The sequence below is a fragment of the Cannabis sativa genome, chromosome 8 (assembly GCF_029168945.1).
Source record: "Cannabis sativa cultivar Pink pepper isolate KNU-18-1 chromosome 8, ASM2916894v1, whole genome shotgun sequence".
In the NCBI taxonomy this organism is placed as follows: domain Eukaryota; kingdom Viridiplantae; phylum Streptophyta; class Magnoliopsida; order Rosales; family Cannabaceae; genus Cannabis; species Cannabis sativa.
This window is the reverse complement of record NC_083608.1, coordinates 26,830,751-26,848,175: the sequence shown is the minus strand read 5'-3', so window position 1 is coordinate 26,848,175 and position 17,425 is coordinate 26,830,751. Positions and strand designations below refer to the sequence as shown.

Genomic DNA, 17,425 nt, shown 5'->3' with positions numbered 1-17,425 from the left:
TCACCATGTTCCACCTAAATTATGATGTAAGAAAAGGCCTTTCCCATTAAATTGGAGTATTATATTTATTTGGTATTCAATTATATAGACGTGGTTGGATAAAGTCTATATGTTCAATAAAGATATACAAAGTCAAGCTTATTAGCTTGGTTTTACAATAATGCCAATCAGAAAAATGAAGTGAATTATAATGAAATGATCCATCTAACTAACCCAATATTAATGTCCCAACAAATAAATTAAAACGAAAACATTGAAAGGATGGCAGTTCCTAAAAGTCAAGCCTAAAACAAAATATTAATTTCTGAAAATGGACTTCCATGATAGGGACCTCATTCATCACAATATCATACATATATATATATATATATACATATATATATTTATATATTTTCTATATAAATATAAAAATATATATATATTATAATAATCTCAAATATATTATAAATCACATATATATATATTACTATTACTAATTTATATATATATATATTTTGTATAGAATTATTTACAGTTATGTATCTAAGTTTATCTCTTAATTGTAAATAATTAATATTTAAATTTAATTTTTAACGATAATAATACTTAATTTTTCTTTGTGAAAAGTGTCATTTCCTTATGGTATATTTAAATTAATTTTTTTAAAAAATAAAAATTCGTGATCTAAACCAATCAAAGATTGCCGCGTGGCAATTTACTTAACACTTATCAGTCAAGTATCAAGACGTTCCAAAATTATAATTTAAGTATTATTACCACTAAAATTTAAATTTATATATTTATTTGCAACTGAGAATTAAATTTAAATATTTATACCACAAATTACTCTTTTATATATTATATATAAGTGTATCTTATGATGTAACAACACTCTAGAATATATAATTTATTATCTATATAAACTTCATTTTTTTTTTATATAAGAACTTTGTTAATCATCAACCAACTACAAAACAAAGCCAAGAAAAAAGTCAGAACAATTCTTTACAAATTACAAAGAGCCAAAAATTCCTCCCACCATCTCTCATTTTCCTTGGTAATAAACTACAAACTATATAATAAATTTCTCTTTTTAATCACATCTCCAGTATTATTTACATTGTAAGAGTAATCTTTGAATATACAAATATTTTTATTGCTCCATAGATAATTATTGACTTTGCTTCTAGCCAACGACAATAAGTTAAAATAAAACGATCAAATAAGATAAATAATAAAAAGCAAAAACAGTAAGTAAAGAGAACACCATAATTTCTAAAGGTGAGAATAGTATAATAACATACTCCCTTTTCAGTTGTATTGACTTGAGAGACAAAGAACAAAGTGTCCTCTCTCTAAAGCTCTTACAATGGATCTCTTAGTAATTCTCTCTTACATCGTTCTTTCTCTCTTGAGTGTTCTTCTGAATTAAATTTTATCTCCCTAGATAGTGAGATCAAACCACTATTTATAGGGGCTTATAAGAATGATTTCTCTTAATCTATAATAAATAAAATAAGAAACTGAGTTAATTCCATAATTACAATACAAAGAATGGAAAACTTAGGCTTATTACCTTTATTCTTTGAACTAATCCCACGAATGTAAGAATTACCTTCGTGTCTTGGAAGCAAGGATGTCCATCTCTAAAACCGCCAACTCACATATCCTTTGTGGCGCATGCAAATTGATCACACGATCAAACTTTGGTCGGATGTCTCCTTATGGCTCTACTTGGACATCTTGCTATGTACGGTTGATATGGTTCCTTCAACCAATCTTTGGGGGCTGCTAGGAGTGTAACCTTCCGCCCATTTAGGAAAATATGAGACATGTGTCATCCAGCTAACTGACACGTAATAGTGTAAAAAAAATAGGATAACATTTATTGCCTAAGTCTGTGCGGGACCTTCTTGGTCGCACGTGGACTTCATTCGGTCAGAGATCTTGTCCAGATGGGTGACGCATGTCTTGACAGTTGAAATTGATCTGATGTGACTTTGATTGAGAGTTTTTTCGATGTCTGAGTATTAAATACCTCTTGAAAGCTTACCTCAAATCACGCATCGATGGCTGAATGACACTGCATGTGTGATGGTTGTACTTCTTGTAATGAGTACTAATGTTCACTTTTGGGGGGAAATCTAAATATTCGAATTTTAAATGATTTATCTTCTTTTTTTGGAGGCCTATAAAAAGGGATTAAAGCTTTTGAGCATCCTTTTAGCCATTTTTACTCTCAAAGAACCAGAGGAAAAATTCCTGTCCAAATTTTCTCCCAAATTTTCAAAGGAACTAGCCCATAATTCCATTGATGCTAGCCTCCGAGCAAATTGAGAGAGCTTCAAACAATGAGTAAGTCGTTTATCCTTTGCTTTTAAATGATTGCTAATGAATATATGCGTTGTTTTTTGGATTCTTTCCATGAACTTTAACTATTCTTGAATTATTCTTGACTAATTGTAGAATAGATAGTTCTAGGTTTCGAACATTAACCAACGTTTAACTATAACATTTAACTATGTGACTGCATATCAATTTTGACCTAAAATCGTTCATTCCCTACTCGTTCATGAGATTCTATAAATTACCAAGTACCGTTCAAAGTTTTGAGCTTCTGGGATTAAGAATTTCAACTTTGAGTGAAACCCTTTCTTTTCATCCTTAATCTGGTTTGGTCGGCATATAGAATTTGTTTTTCATCCTTTCTTGTCTCCTATCTTTTGCAAATGAACCCTGGTAATTTCTAAGGAGGCAAGCACTACATTGACAAAGACTTGTTCTAACTTCTATACGAAGACCACCCTTGACTCTGTGCAAGTTCATCTTTGTCTAGTGACGATCTCTCAAATTCTAGGTTTGAAGACTAAGAAGTGAGTAGTGAGCACACACCATCCCTGGAGCTTGAGGTGCAGCATCACTGGTATCCTAACCAAGTGCATGGCAAAGGATACAGGCGTTTTATCTATCAATTGAAGAAAGATTAGATGCGCTACCTGCCTAGTAACTGGACATACAAAGTCCAATCTTGTGTCGTTGACACTCTGCCCGAAGGTCGTCCAATCTCAACTGCTGAGGGAACCCCTGTCACTGAGTTTGCTGTAATTATTGCTCGGCATACAACTAAATGAAAGCCACTTGCTAGACATAAAGCAATGGCACAGACAAAACAAACAACGAGGAACACTCCAAAGAGCAACCCTTATTTTTGCCAGTCTGTTCACTATAGCTAGAATGGAACAAGCCTGACCGTAGTCGAGGAAGAAAATGCTACTGAGGGGGACGTTGAGGTCCTGGAAGTTGAGGACAAGGGGAAGGTTCGTCCTGCTACTCCATCCGAGGCCGAAGAAGCAGAGCATGAAGAGGGCTCAAGAAATACTCAAACTTCCCTTGGACACTCATAATATTTCTCTTTTGGTTACTGAGGCTAATTTTATCAAGTATAAGCTCTATCCGAAAGACAATGGACAAGGTGTTAACTCAAACTTTTAGGTCTCCTTATTTTGATGATTAACAAATATTTGATTATCATTTGTTACTAATGGTTTGTTGATTTTGTAGCACAATTAAAAGGAAAAAAAAATTCTAAGGCAAAATGGTAATTTTACCAAAATTCTCAAAAGTGACCCGAAGTAGATTCAACAAGTATATTAACTACTTCATACTTGATAAGAGCAAAAGATTCAACAAGGGATCAAGAATTTAAGACCCTATTCAAAAGAGGACTTCAAAAGCTAAAAGTCAAAAGTCAACCCAAAAGTCAAAGTCAACTCTCAGGGAAAAATTCAACTTTGGATCAAAACATGCAAGTAAAGCTAGGAAGCTCATCTACATCAAGACTACACACAATTAAATGGTATGCGTTTACTTTAGTGTTGTTAAAGTGATTTGCATAGCACACTAGGGTTTATAAGTTCAAATTTTGGCCCACTCACTAACTTGTGCGAAAAGTTTTCTCACCCAATGGTTCAAAATTTTTTTGATTGACTTTCTAAATCACATTTCATTTAACTAAGAGAACAAAGTTGGAAGTTCTGAAAATGGATAATCGAGTAAAGAGTTATGTGCATTTTAGAGCCGAAAAATGCAAGATTTGCCCCTGCCTTGTTTTCAGCCTTTCATTTTCCAAACGACAAGCCATTTTTCCCAAAAACGGTAGTCCATTTAGAAAATGACAGGTTGTTTTTCCTAGGATTATTTTTGAAAATCGTGCTAACGGCTATATTTCACCCCAACACAATAAAAACTCAATTTTTACTCATAAATATATGTTGGTTGAGCATTTATATCATATACCTAACATATTCAAGTGAGATTAATGAGCTCCCAAGTTTAAAATCTAACAAACACTTTTCACACAATTTGAGCCAAAATTTGTATTTAATTCTTTCAAGTGTGCTTACCAATCACTCTAGATTTCTATTGTATCATCATACTAACAGAGTGAATTTACTTATAATTTCAAACACATTCCCATATTGCGATTGAGGTGAGGTTTGCACCGGTATTGTAAACAACCCAGTTAAAGTGAGATTGTCACTACAACAATCCGAGAAAGAGGTTAATAGTCCTTGGCAGTGCAAAACTATTGAAAGAGATTTAGAAACACCTTGGTGAAAATTTCCCGATTGTAAGGGTTAGTCAAGCCCGTTAACTTGGCTCAATATAACTTTAAGTTAGGTCCATAGGTTTGAAGACCAAGGATGTAGGTGGCTTAGTTCTATTGAACCTTGTAAAAATCGAGAGTTTATAATTTCTTATTCTTAAACTCTTTACTTTACAAGTTTGATTATTTGCTTTCAATATAGGCTTCAATGAATGACAATTATGAATTCTAGCCTTAAGGAATTATTTTACCTGGTTGCTAATCCTCTTCACTGAACAACAAGCATCTTCGAACACACACCTATTACGGTCACACCAAATTAAATAAACAACAGCAGCAATGATAGCCGAAATTACCATATTCTCCTTTAAAGTTGTTGTATTCAACCAATCACTAAGGCAAGCAGGCCAATCAAAGCCACCAAACCAGGAAGAAATCTCAGCCAACACCCTTTGCAAATAAATGCAATTAAAGAAGATATGAGGATGAGATTCAGAATCAAGCTCACAAATTGAGCAAAGGACAGAATCCATTATAATTAATCTAGCTAATTGATCTTAGGTTAAAAGATTCTCATTGACAACTTGCCAAAGAATAAATCAGTGTTTCACCATCTTCAATTTGTGCCAAACTATCTTTTGATAAGTCCCTTTCCCAGTTGAAATGAGCAAGATAAAATTTTTTAGCTTTAAATTTCCCAGGACTACCAGTTGCAATTAATTTGTCTTTATCAATCGTGTTCTCAGCTTCATGAATTTTCTAAAATACCAGCTTGTGTCAATTCTTGGGTTGAATGTCCATAAGTCTCAATTCTTTAAATAGATATAATTAATCCACTCGACCCAAAGACAATCCTGTTTGGAAGCTATGCCCCAAATGAACTTGGCCATGAGAAAAATATTCCACTTTTTATCTTTCCTAAAATTGATACCTCCATAGTCCTTCGGCAGGCAGACTTGAATTCAAAATGTAAAGTGTAAATTGCTCCTATTTCCTGTCTTGCCCCATAGAAAATCACGACATATTTTGTCAATTTCAGCTGTAAAATTTTGCGGGAATGAGAATACCCATCCAGTAATTCCTAATTCCTAATAAGATCGATTGGACCAAAAGGGCTCTACCAGCAAAAGAGAGGTGGCGACTATTCATCCATGTAACTTCTTACAGATCTTCTCCACAATCAGAGTCTTTCCATTTGGTTGGCCTCAAGTTGACTCCAAGGTACTTCAACAAAAAATAACCTTCAATCAACTTAGAGGAAGCAAGCATATGCTTCATATTCTACATGTCAATACTGCCAAAGTAAATAGAAGACTTAGACAGGTTGGCTGCTAAACCAGTAGAACAACAAAAGTCCTCAAAAGCTTTTCGAACTATACCAAGAGAAGGCTGGGTATCTTTGCAAAAGATAATAAGATCATCCGCGAAGCAAAGATTGACAAGGTTCAAGGACATACATAATGGGTGAAACCCAAAACCTTTCATTTTGGAGTCTTGTAAAAGAAGCCTAGTAAGGTATTCCATCGTCAGAACAAAAAGTAAGGGAGATATAGGGTCACCTTGTCTAAGACCCTTTTTGCCCTTGAAAGAGCCATGAACACGACCATTGAGCATCAAGGAGTAAGAAGTACCTCTGAGGCATACCAAGATCTAGTTGATAAATCTAAAGGGAAAGCAAAGCCCCTTTAATAGGTCAGCCACAAATTTCCAGTCTACAGTATCATAAGCCTTACTGAGATCTATCTTCATAAGACACCAAGCTGAGATATTCTTCCTGGTATAGCCTTTGAGCAAGGCTTGGAATATTAAGTGTTAATGCAGATTTTCGTTAACTAAAATAAAATAGCCTTTACGTAATAAAATCTCTAGAAAAATATATAAGTAATAAACGATCAGATAACACCAGATATTTTGTGATTTTATAGTTAAAATCTACATACTCCACGAGTCCTTATTATTAGGGATATTTATTGAGTACAGAGTACAATCTCAGAATTTGAATAGGGATGTAAACAAGGCAGGGCGGGTGCGGGGATTGCTCCCCCACCCCCATACCCGCTTCCTAAATTCACCTCCATACCTACCTCAATACCCGTTTAAATTAAAGTGGGGGCGGGGTGGGGATTACTCAACACTAAGAAAACCATTTACAGCCGAAGAGATAAGAAAGGTTGTATTTTCCATGTCTACAGATAAAAGTCTTGGACCTGATGGTATGAATGCAAAATTTTGCGAGGAGTATTGGGATATAATAGGACCATTGGTAACCAGGACCGTGATAGATTGTATTGAGGGAAATGAAGAATTATCATTGATTAATTCTACAATAGTAACTCTTATTCCCAAAATAAAGGAACCCACATCTGTCAGTGATTTCAGGCCGATAAGCTTATGCAATGTCCTACATAAAATCATCTCAAAAGTTTTAATCAACAGACTAAAGCCTTTTCTCCCAAAGGTAATAAGTGCCACACAGAGCGCTTTTGTTCCAGGTAGGTTAATAACAGACAATGCCTTAGTTGCTTATGAGGGGCTTCATAGTTTACGAAGGCATACAAGTGGGAAATAATATTTCGCTGCAATGAAACTTGATATGAGCAAAGCCTATGATCGGGTTGAGTGGGTTTTCGTAGAGAGAATGTCGCTAAAGCTAGGTTTTGAACAACAATGGGTGGATAAATTGATGAAATGTGTCTACTCAGTCCGGTACTCTTTTCAATTAAATGGGCAAATTTATGGGGAAGTAATACCGACTAGAGGCTTAAGACAAGGAGATCCACTTTCGCCATACCTTTTTCTTATATGTGCAGAAGGATTTTCAGCGCTTATCCGACATGCAGAGGAAAAGAGGGATATTTTGGGTCTAAAAATAGCTAGACATGCCCCACCAATTAGCCACTTATTTTTCGCAGATGACAGTTTGCTCATGTTTAAAGCTTCAGAGAGAACTTTAGTATCAATACAAAAAAATTTCAGCCTGTATGCTGAGTGTTCTGGACAGGTATAAATTTTTTACAAAACTTTATTGAGATATTTTTTAAGCTTTCGTAATATATTATAAAATATTGGTTTACTGTTTTGTAGATGATTAATTACACCAAATCACTGCTTTTGTTTTCTCCTAATACTCCTGAAGGAATTAGAGTACAATATGTCTCCTCTCTTGCAATGACGATGACAGAAGAGATTGAAACGTATTTGGGATTGCCAATGGTGGTTGGAAGAAATAAAAAAGCTATATTTCGACCAATCAAAGATAAAATTTGGTCAAAACTAAATTCATGGCATACAAAATTATTCTCACAAGTAGGAAAAGAAATTCTTTTAAAAGCAGTTGTTCAATCTATGCCTATGTATTATATGTCGTGTTTCATTATACCAGAAGGAACTTGTGAGGAAATAGAGAAACTAATGGCTAGATATTGGTGGGGTTCATTCCAATCAAAGAGGAAAATTCATTGGCGAGCTTGGCAAAAGCTTTGCTTTTCTAAGCGAAAAGGAGGGTTAGGTTTTCAAAGATTTGTTCAATATAACCCAGCGCTATTAGCAAAACAGGCATGGAGGGTATTGATAAATCCTACGTGTATTCTGGCACAAGTTCTAAAGGCCAGATATTTCCCACAACAAAGTTTTTTAGAAGCTACAGAAAGCTCTCATCCATCTCAAATATGGCGTGGTATAGTTTGGGGTAAGGAATTACTTATTAAAGGATTGAGAAGGAGAATTGGGAATGGTGCTAATACAAGGGTGTTTAAAGATCCATGGATTCCACGTCCACCTTCCTTTTTACCTATTACAAAGGAAGTTGGCGATCTTATGATGGTGTCAGAATTAATAGAGCAACTAGGACAATGGAATAAAGATCTAATTCACCAAGTTTTTAGTACTCCTTACTCACAACTCATTTTATCAATTCCAATTACCCTGTTTGAACATGATGATGATTGGTTATGGCATTTTACTAGCCATGGCCACTATTCGGTTAAGAGTGGATATAATCTGGCAATAGGAGGAGAAAATTTACAATCTTCATCATCAAATGAAGTTATGGCAGCTTGGTGGAGTTCATACTGGGCAATACAAATTCCAAAGAAAATTTTGCATTTTGGATGGAAAGGTTTTCATGAAATTTTACCCACTTTTAGTGGTCTATTTCGAAGACAAAGCTCACCTCATAGTAATTGTCCTATATGTGGTTTCGGGAATGATACCAATGCACATGTAATTTTCTGGTGCTCCTTCTCACAAGTTATATGGAAGCAAATGAGTTTCCCTTTTCTTGCAAGCCCAAAAGAGCACTTGACCTTCAAAGGAGTACTACTGTATGCATCAGAAATACTTGAAAAAGAAGATTTTGAGAAAGTGTTAATTTCAGCACGGACAATATGGTTTGAAAGAAATAAGAAAAGTCATGGAAGAACTATAAGAACTCCACACCAAATCAAGATATGGATCTCTTCCTATTATAATGAAATCTGTCGAGAAAGAAATAAAACTAAAAAAGGAGTTTCAACTGGGTGTACTAGTGAGCAAAGTAATGCAGAGACAGAAGTTCTTAGCTATAAACTATATGTGGACGCAACGATATCAACCCCTCAAAATGTGATTGGTTTTGGAGCAATCATTTTCTCCTCAGACAAACAAATGAAGGCAGCCTTATCTAAACCACTACAAGGTAAATCATTCCAATTTAATAAGTATTATGTTTCTTATAGAAAGGACTCGGATAATACGTACAATTTTACAATAATATAGTAAATATCATTTTTGGTCATTTTTTAGTTTTAGGTTTATGTTTTAAATTTACTTATGAAGGTATAAAAGGATGTAATAATAACAAGTGTGACTACAACTTAAATATTTTTAACTAAATAATTATAAGTGGATTTTATCTGGATAAACTTTAAAGAATTTTAATATTTATGTTTTTTCAAAATATATACATGATCTCTTTTAGCGTAGGGATTTTTTAAATTTATACTATTATATTATCATGTTAAAAGTAAGGTAAAGAGTCAAACCAAAGGGGTTTCCCTTTGGTTTTTGACTCTATAACAATTATACTCTAAAATTTTGAGTTTTAAAATTAAAAGTATTTATTGGTTTAACTATCTCATTTGTAGGTTCCTTTTCAGTTTTCCAGGCAGAAGCAGTTGCTTTACTAGTAGGTTTGTGTTGGGCTCAAGATGTGGGACTTCCCATGGAGAGGGTTTTTTCTGATTCACTTTCTTTGGTCTCTGCTTTGGAAGGCCAGACTGTGTATTTAAATGAACTGGGGGTAATCTTTTCTGATATTAAAGTCCTATTGTCTAGTTTTCCTGAGGTATCTCTTTCTCATGTTAGCCGCAACTTTAATGTTGAGGCTCATAGATTGGCTAAGCATGCCCTTAGGATAGACAATGAACTTTCTAGGATGGAAGAAATCCCCCCTCCCTCTGTGTAACTTTTGTTAGCGTTGTTATCTTAACCTTTATCGGTTACCAAAAAAAAAAAAAAATCTAGGTCCATAGGTTTGAAGACCAAGGATGTAGGTGGCTTAATCCGTTGAACCTTGTAAAAATCAAGAGTTTATAATTTTTTACCCTTAAACTCTTTACTTTACAAGTTTGATTATTTGCTTTCAATATAGGCTTCAATGAATGACAATTATGAATTCTAGCCTTAAGGAATTATTTTACCTGGTTGCTAATCCTCTTCACTGAACAACAAGCATCTTCGAACACACACCTATTACGGTCACACCAAATTAAATAAACAACAGCAGCAATGATAGCCGAAATTACCATATTCTCCTTTAAAGTTGTTGTATTCAACCAATCACTAAGGCAAGCCGGCCAATCAAAGCCACCAAACCAGGAAGAAATCTCAGCCAACACCCTTTGCAAATAAACGCAACTAAAGAAGAGATGAGGATGAGATTCAGAATCAAGCTCACAAACTGAGCAAAGGACAGAATCCATTATAATTAATCTAGCTAATTGATCTTAGGTTAAAAGATTCTCATTGACAACTTGCCAAAGAATAAATATGTGTTTTGGCATCTTCAATTTGTGCCAAACTATCTTTTGATAAGTCCCTTTCACAGCTAAAATGAGCAAGATAAAACTTTTTAGCTTTAAATTTCCCAGAACTACCAGTTGCAATTAATTTGTCTTTATCAATCATGTTCTCAGCTTCATGAGTTTTCTAAAATACCATCTTGTGTCAATTCTTGGGTTGAATGTCCATAAGTCTCAATTCTTTAAATAGATATAATTAATCCACTCGACCCAAAGACTATCCTGTTTGGAAGCTATGGCCCAAATGCACTTGGACATGAGAAAAATATTCCACTTTTTATCTTTCCTAAAATTGATACCTCCATAGTCCTCTGGCAGGAAGACTTGAATTCAAAATGTAAAGGATAAATTGCTCCTATTTCCTGTCTTGCCCCATAGAAAATCACGACATAACTTGTCAATTTCAGCTGTAAAATTTTGCACGAATGAGAATACCCATCCAGTAATTCCTAATTCCTAATAAAATCGATTGGACCAAAAGGGCTCTACCAGCAAAAGAGAGGTGGCGACTATTCATCCATGTAACTTCTTACAGATCTTCTCCACAATCAGAGTCTTTCCATTTGGTTGGCCTCAAGTTGACTCCAAGGTACTTCAGTAAAAAATAACCTTCAGTCAACTTAGAGGAAGCAAGCATCTGCTTCATATTCTGCATGTCAACACTGCTAAAGTAAATAGAAGACTTAGACAAGTTGGCTGCTAAACCCGTAGAACAACAAAAGTCCTCAAAAGTTTTTTGAACTATACCAAGAGAAGGCTGGGTACCTTTACAAAAGATAATAAGATCATCCGCGAAGCAAAGATTGACAAGGTTCAAGGACATACATAATGGGTGAAATCCAAAACCTTTCGTTTTGGAGTCTTGTAAAAGAAGCCTAGTAAGGTATTCCATCGTCAGAATAAAAAGTAAGGGAGATATAGGGTCACCTTGTCTAAGACTCTTTTTGCCCTTGAAAGATCCATGCACATGACCATTGAGCATCAAGGAGTAAGAAGTACCTCTGAGGCATACAAGGATCTAGTTGATAAATCTAAAGGGAAAGCGAAGCCCCTTTAATAGGTCAGCCACAAATTTCCAGTCTACAGTATCATAAGCCTTACTGAGATCTATCTTCATAAGACACCAAGCTGAGATATTCTTCCTGGTATAGCCTTTGAGCAAGGCTTGGAATATTAAGTGTTAATGCAGATTTTCGTTAACTAAAATAAAATAGCCTTTACGTAATAAAATCTCTACAAAAATATATAAGTAATAAACGATCAGATAACACCAGATATTTTATGTGATTTTATAGTTAAAATCTACATACTCCACGAGTCCTTATTATTAGGGATATTTATTGAGTACAGAGTACAATCTCAGAATTTGAATAGGGATGTAAAGAAGGCGGGGAGGGTGCGGGGATTGCTCCCCCACCCCCATACCCGCTTCCTAAATTCACCTCCATACCTACCTCAATACCCGTTTAAATTAAAGCGGGGGCGGGGTGGGGATTGCTCGACGGGAGAAGGATTCCCATCGGGTACCCATTACATATATATTTTTGAAAAAAAAGAAGATGTCTCAAAGAGAATTAAAAAAAATAATCATGAAAACTGAATAAAATAATAAACTTAAGTGGAATAGTGTGTATAGTAAAAAACAAAGAGTATAATCAATAAAAAGCCTAAAACATGAAGTTATTTTAATTATAGTAGTTAACTACTTATGGTTTTAAAACTTAAATTTATACATACATCATATCGGGGCAGGTTTGGGCGTGTATATATTCCCTCGCCCCCATCCCGTTTCTAACTCGGGTATGAATATATAAACCCATACCGTCCCACCCCTGAAAGTCAACCCCCGTCCCTGCCCCCACCCCCAAAAGTCAACCCCCGTCCCCGCCCCATTAGGAGCGGGTACCCGCGAGTATAATTTCCATCCCTAAATTTGAAAAATAGTATGTTCTTTCTCAATTTTGCCCTCCCCTTTCCTCTAGAATCTGCCATTATTTATAGGAATATAGGTTGACAGTTATACTTTTTGAGTTTGATTCATGAAACGTGGATAATCCCCACGTTTCATTTAATCACATGTGGATTTATATTTAATAATTACTCAACCGCTTCTTACTCTTATTCTTTAGACGGTTATTGTTGAGTTAGAAGGTTATATCTCACTTGATTCAAGTTGTCTTCCTTGTCCGTCTTAATAAGAAAAAATTCTAAGTGTTGGGAAATATTTTGTCTCGTCACATTCTTTTATTGGCATTAACAATGCGAGGTGATCTTTTCACTATGTGTGATGCGAGGTAGTTATGTTGTCAAATTCATTCTGCTCAAGTGAATGAATATCCCCTTCTTGTCTGTATATCCCAAGGCATGCATATGTCTCGCCAATCTCAGCTTAATAGTTATTATTCTTGTCTCGCTTTTGACTATATAGTCAACAAGTTTTGAATATTATCTATCAAACCTCTATGTAATAATAACGAGTTATTTAATATGCAATTAATGATATAATATTATTATATCCTTAGAATTGATTCATATTCCTTCTGTTGGACACGTGTTAGCTTCTGGAGTACCGCCGAATTTTGTGTATAACAATTGCCCCTTAAAAAGTACTTTTTAATAAAGTAATTTTTAAATGATTACTAGGGTATTTTTGTTTTAACCCATTTTTGAAAAATTGCATGCTTTGGGTTTTGGCATTTCAGAACTTCGAGGCACATCGTTAGCATTAATTGCTCTAACCGTTCTCTTTTACAATGTTCCCATCCGTTAGATCAAATTTCTCTTGATCGAACGGTTAACAGTAATTGGGTGTAAAAGCTGGGAATTACAATCGATTTCACCATTTTTGTACTTTGAACCTTCAAATCTTCTCTGTAAATTCTGGCTGTTTCCTCCTTATTATTTGCATACCCTCATTGTCCTTCACATATTTCTTGCGTATCTCAATGATTTCAACCATTGTCCCAAAGATCTTCAAAGCTCAATCTCACGATTTTTAGAATCTCAAACATCAAGCTTTTCTCTGCCCACGAATTCAATCCAAGATAGTAAGTGATACATTCTCATCTTCTTAATTGTTTCTTTTTTGAACTCATATTCTCTCTTTCTTGATTGATATCTTTTTATCTGTGTTGTTTGGTTAGTTTTAGGTAATTTTGTTTTGGTAGTTTGAATAATTTTAGGGTTTTAAGGAAAAGTTTAGGTAATTCAGCTCATAAATTCTTAGGTTAAATTGTATTTAGATTTTCAAGAAATTGGGATAACATTTGTTCACAAACATGACCCACTCTTTTCTAGAAATTACAACACCATAATTCTTAGAAACTGATTGCCCTAAAAAATTTGCCCACTCACTTTCGTTCACCAAAAACAAAACTCAAAGCGGTAGTTGAAAGAAAGGGAGCCCTCCTGGTCAAAAAAGGGAAAAAGTTCCCTTCGAAACCAAAACTTATGTTCCTAAAACCATTGTTGAGATATACGATGCCAAGATTAGAGATCATCAAATAAAAACCAATCAGGACTAGATTTTAAGTCGTTGTAGGCGATTTTTGCAAGAATAATTGATGGTAAACGTTGTATTCTACGAGATGCAGCTTGGCTTGAACCCTAAGCTTTATCTTTTATTCCTTTAGTGAGACCCTCGTTTTTACCTCAAGTCACTGTTGCCTTTTCACCAAGTGACTTAAACTTCGAAATTAGGACTTCACAAGTCCAAAAATCCAAGACCTCTCAGGATCCCACAGTTACATTTGAGGCCAAACTTATTGAATCAAAGGTTAGATCCATAGCAGCTTACGTTGGCGACGTATTAAGATCGTGTGGCATCAAATACGAGAAATGATGTCGAGTTAAGTCTGTAACTTAGGGGGAATTTAGTTGTTTCCCGCAAAAGAATTATTCGAGAAGAGGGGTGTAGCACTAGTGGCTCATATGGGAAAGGCCCTTGGAGCCTCGAGCATATCAAAGCTGGAACTGTACTCCCTCTGAGAGATTACTACAAGGAATTTCACAATTGTCTTGGAATTGTCCCTTTTTAGTTAATTTCCAAGTTCTTATCGAATTCTGGCCTGTTTGAAGGTCTTATATCAAATTATGGAGTAGGAGTGTCGAACTCCACTCGAGATCTTATATCTTTATTCTGTGAAGGCCTCTCCTGCAAGGAAGCAAGGATCATGTGATTTTTATTACCTCAGGACCCTCACGAATGATTAAAGGATTATCATGAGACTACCCAACAAAATTGAGTTCAAGGATGATTTCTTCTGGCCATCCAGACGTCCCCCCATCAATACAACTACATTTCGCTGAATATGTAAGTATTACCTTTTCTTAAAAACTTGATTTTGAGTTTTCAATTTATAAATTGAAGGTATTTCTTATTTTTGCTTATTGTACTGACAAAGATCTCGATAGGCCCATTCCAACTCCTAAGATGGTGAAACAACACAAGATTGTCCTAGGTCTTCCCTTTGGGTTGCGTTCAGCCGACTCTCTATTGAACAAGATTAATTCGAAGACCTAAAATATTCTCGGCACCAAACAATCCACTTGTGACTTCAAAGTCCCCAAATATTCTAAGTCGCAGTAGGTTCCTGTCCCTGCTGATGAGGAAGACAGGGACTATGTGGCTCCCATGCACTTCTTGAAGAAAACAACCCCTCAAGAAGTTGAAGAAGAAGCATCCCGAGGTAATAATTGTGGATGGTCTCCTACCGTGCTTAGGGCCGACCATACTTTGCTAGTTAAATTTAAGGATAGCCAGTATAATTTTTATACTTGAGATAATACTTTGCTAGTTAAATTTAAGGATAGCCAGTATAATTTTTATACTTGAGATAATTTCTGTATAGATCGCATAACTCATAGATTCGATAGTTGGTACCTCAAATTTCATGTCTAATTAAGTTGCAATAGTTCTTACTTCGGAATTGCCGAGCAGTATGATACAAATTTGGATAGGGCAAGCCATCTAGACTGGGACTTGTTTCCACTAAATCCCTTTGATTTGTACATAATTACTGGTTCTAGGTATTTTAGTAGTTATTATAGTCCTTCTTCATCATCGTCTGATAACTATTGTAAATTTCTCTAAGTGTGAGTTTATTTCCCACCTTCTTATTGTTTATTTTGGATAAGTACTGACTTATTTTTTTTTTTTTTTGTAGATATAGACCTCGATCTTGAAGATATGCTCAACAATCCCACTCTCAGAACTAAGAAGTCCAAGAAGCAAGTGACTTCAACAAATGAAGCCTCAAGATCTACCAAGGAGACTTCAAAAAGAACCAAAACTACCGCAAATAAAAAGCAATCTTCAAATCAACTCACTGTCGAGTCTACAAAGTCTCTAGAGAAGGTCGTGCCAACTACTATGAGTGCTAGTGAACAGGCCCTTGGGACTGTTCACCAAGTAAAATTTTCTGGCTCTTGCTCAAAGATGGCATTGCTAGAATCTTCCTGCCCCTTACCCGTCCATGCTAGTACATAAGTATAATGCCCTGTCCTACAGGGACGCCACATGTGTGTGTGTGTGTGTGTGTGTGTGTGTGTGTGTGTGTGTGTGTGTGTGTGTGTGTGTGTGTGTGTGTGTGTGTGTGTGTGTGTGTGTGTGTGTGTGTGTGTGTGTGTTTTTATAAAATTCTTATTTGAATACTATATAAATATACCAAAAGTGTGGGTAATTAAATTTTTGATAATTAAAATCAAGCATATAAAAAAAACTTCTTTATAGTAAAAGATAAGTAATGAGAACTACAGGGACCCCCTATTTTTAAAATATTACAAACTAGTTTATTAGTACTTTTACAATATAAACTATGCAATCCCAAAATATTATCAAAATAGAGCATCATGTTCACTGGGCCGAGCCACTGTGGCTGATATGTACATAGTTGCTACGACCTCGAACTCATGGTTGCTCAACCTTTGCTTTCCCCTTACCTGCACCATAAAGCAACCGTGAGTCACAGAGACTCAGCAAGAAAAGTGAATCAAATAATAACCAGTAATATTCAGCAATTCAATCTCAATCTAACTTTTATACACATTTACACAATAATATAAACACAACTCTGGCACTTTATAAAGTACCCCTTTTTACCACTTGTTAACCACGAGCTGAATATGTCACTATCGTTGCCCGATGAAGCATACGATAAGTAAGAAACCTATCTGCGGTTTCAAGAGTAATTACTCGTAAAGGTAATAACCATTCCCAATCCCTAGGTCATAACCTAGGCTCAACATACTTTTAATCAGAACTACATATGGTGCTTAACACTTTTCTTACCTTAGTTCAGAACTCAACCGTATGGGCCGACCTGAGTGGAAAACAAGCTAGGAAATCCCGGTCCTATGTCACAACAATTGAAAACTCAATGAATACCTTAACTCAAAATTTCGGATTAAAACCCTAATTCAAAACCGAATATAACCTAGCCCCAAACAACTCCAAAATAGATTAAATAACTCATAAACAACCAAAAACGAGTACCAGGTTCCACCCCGAGCCAAAATAGGGTTTGGAGAAAACCCGAGAATTTTTCCCCTGCAGGCAACCGGTCAACCGTGTTCTGATAGATCAAAAAAAATTTGGGTTTTCTTCCCCAGCTCGAACCAAACCAATTTAGACCTAAATAACATTTCCAGAACAGTATAACATACCAAATACAACATATCCAATACATCAAAACACAAAAATTCAATCTCTAACTCAAAATCACATGTTCAAGTGAAGAAATTCAACTTTGGCTTCATCAAACCAAACTCAATTCAAGCAGCC

General features: G+C 35.3%; 1 protein-coding gene across 1 annotated transcript; it reads left to right on the top strand.

Moving 5' to 3' along the window:
- The first annotated feature begins 7,166 nt into the window (after positions 1-7,166).
- On the top strand, positions 7,167-10,245 carry LOC115700033 (uncharacterized). The gene is made up of 3 exons (XM_061103290.1): positions 7,167-7,586; positions 7,670-9,260; positions 9,709-10,245. Exons 1-3 carry the CDS (start codon positions 7,167-7,169, stop codon positions 10,026-10,028), a joined length of 2,331 nt encoding a protein of 776 aa, XP_060959273.1. The 3' UTR covers positions 10,029-10,245.
- Positions 10,246-17,425: the final 7,180 nt, after the last annotated feature.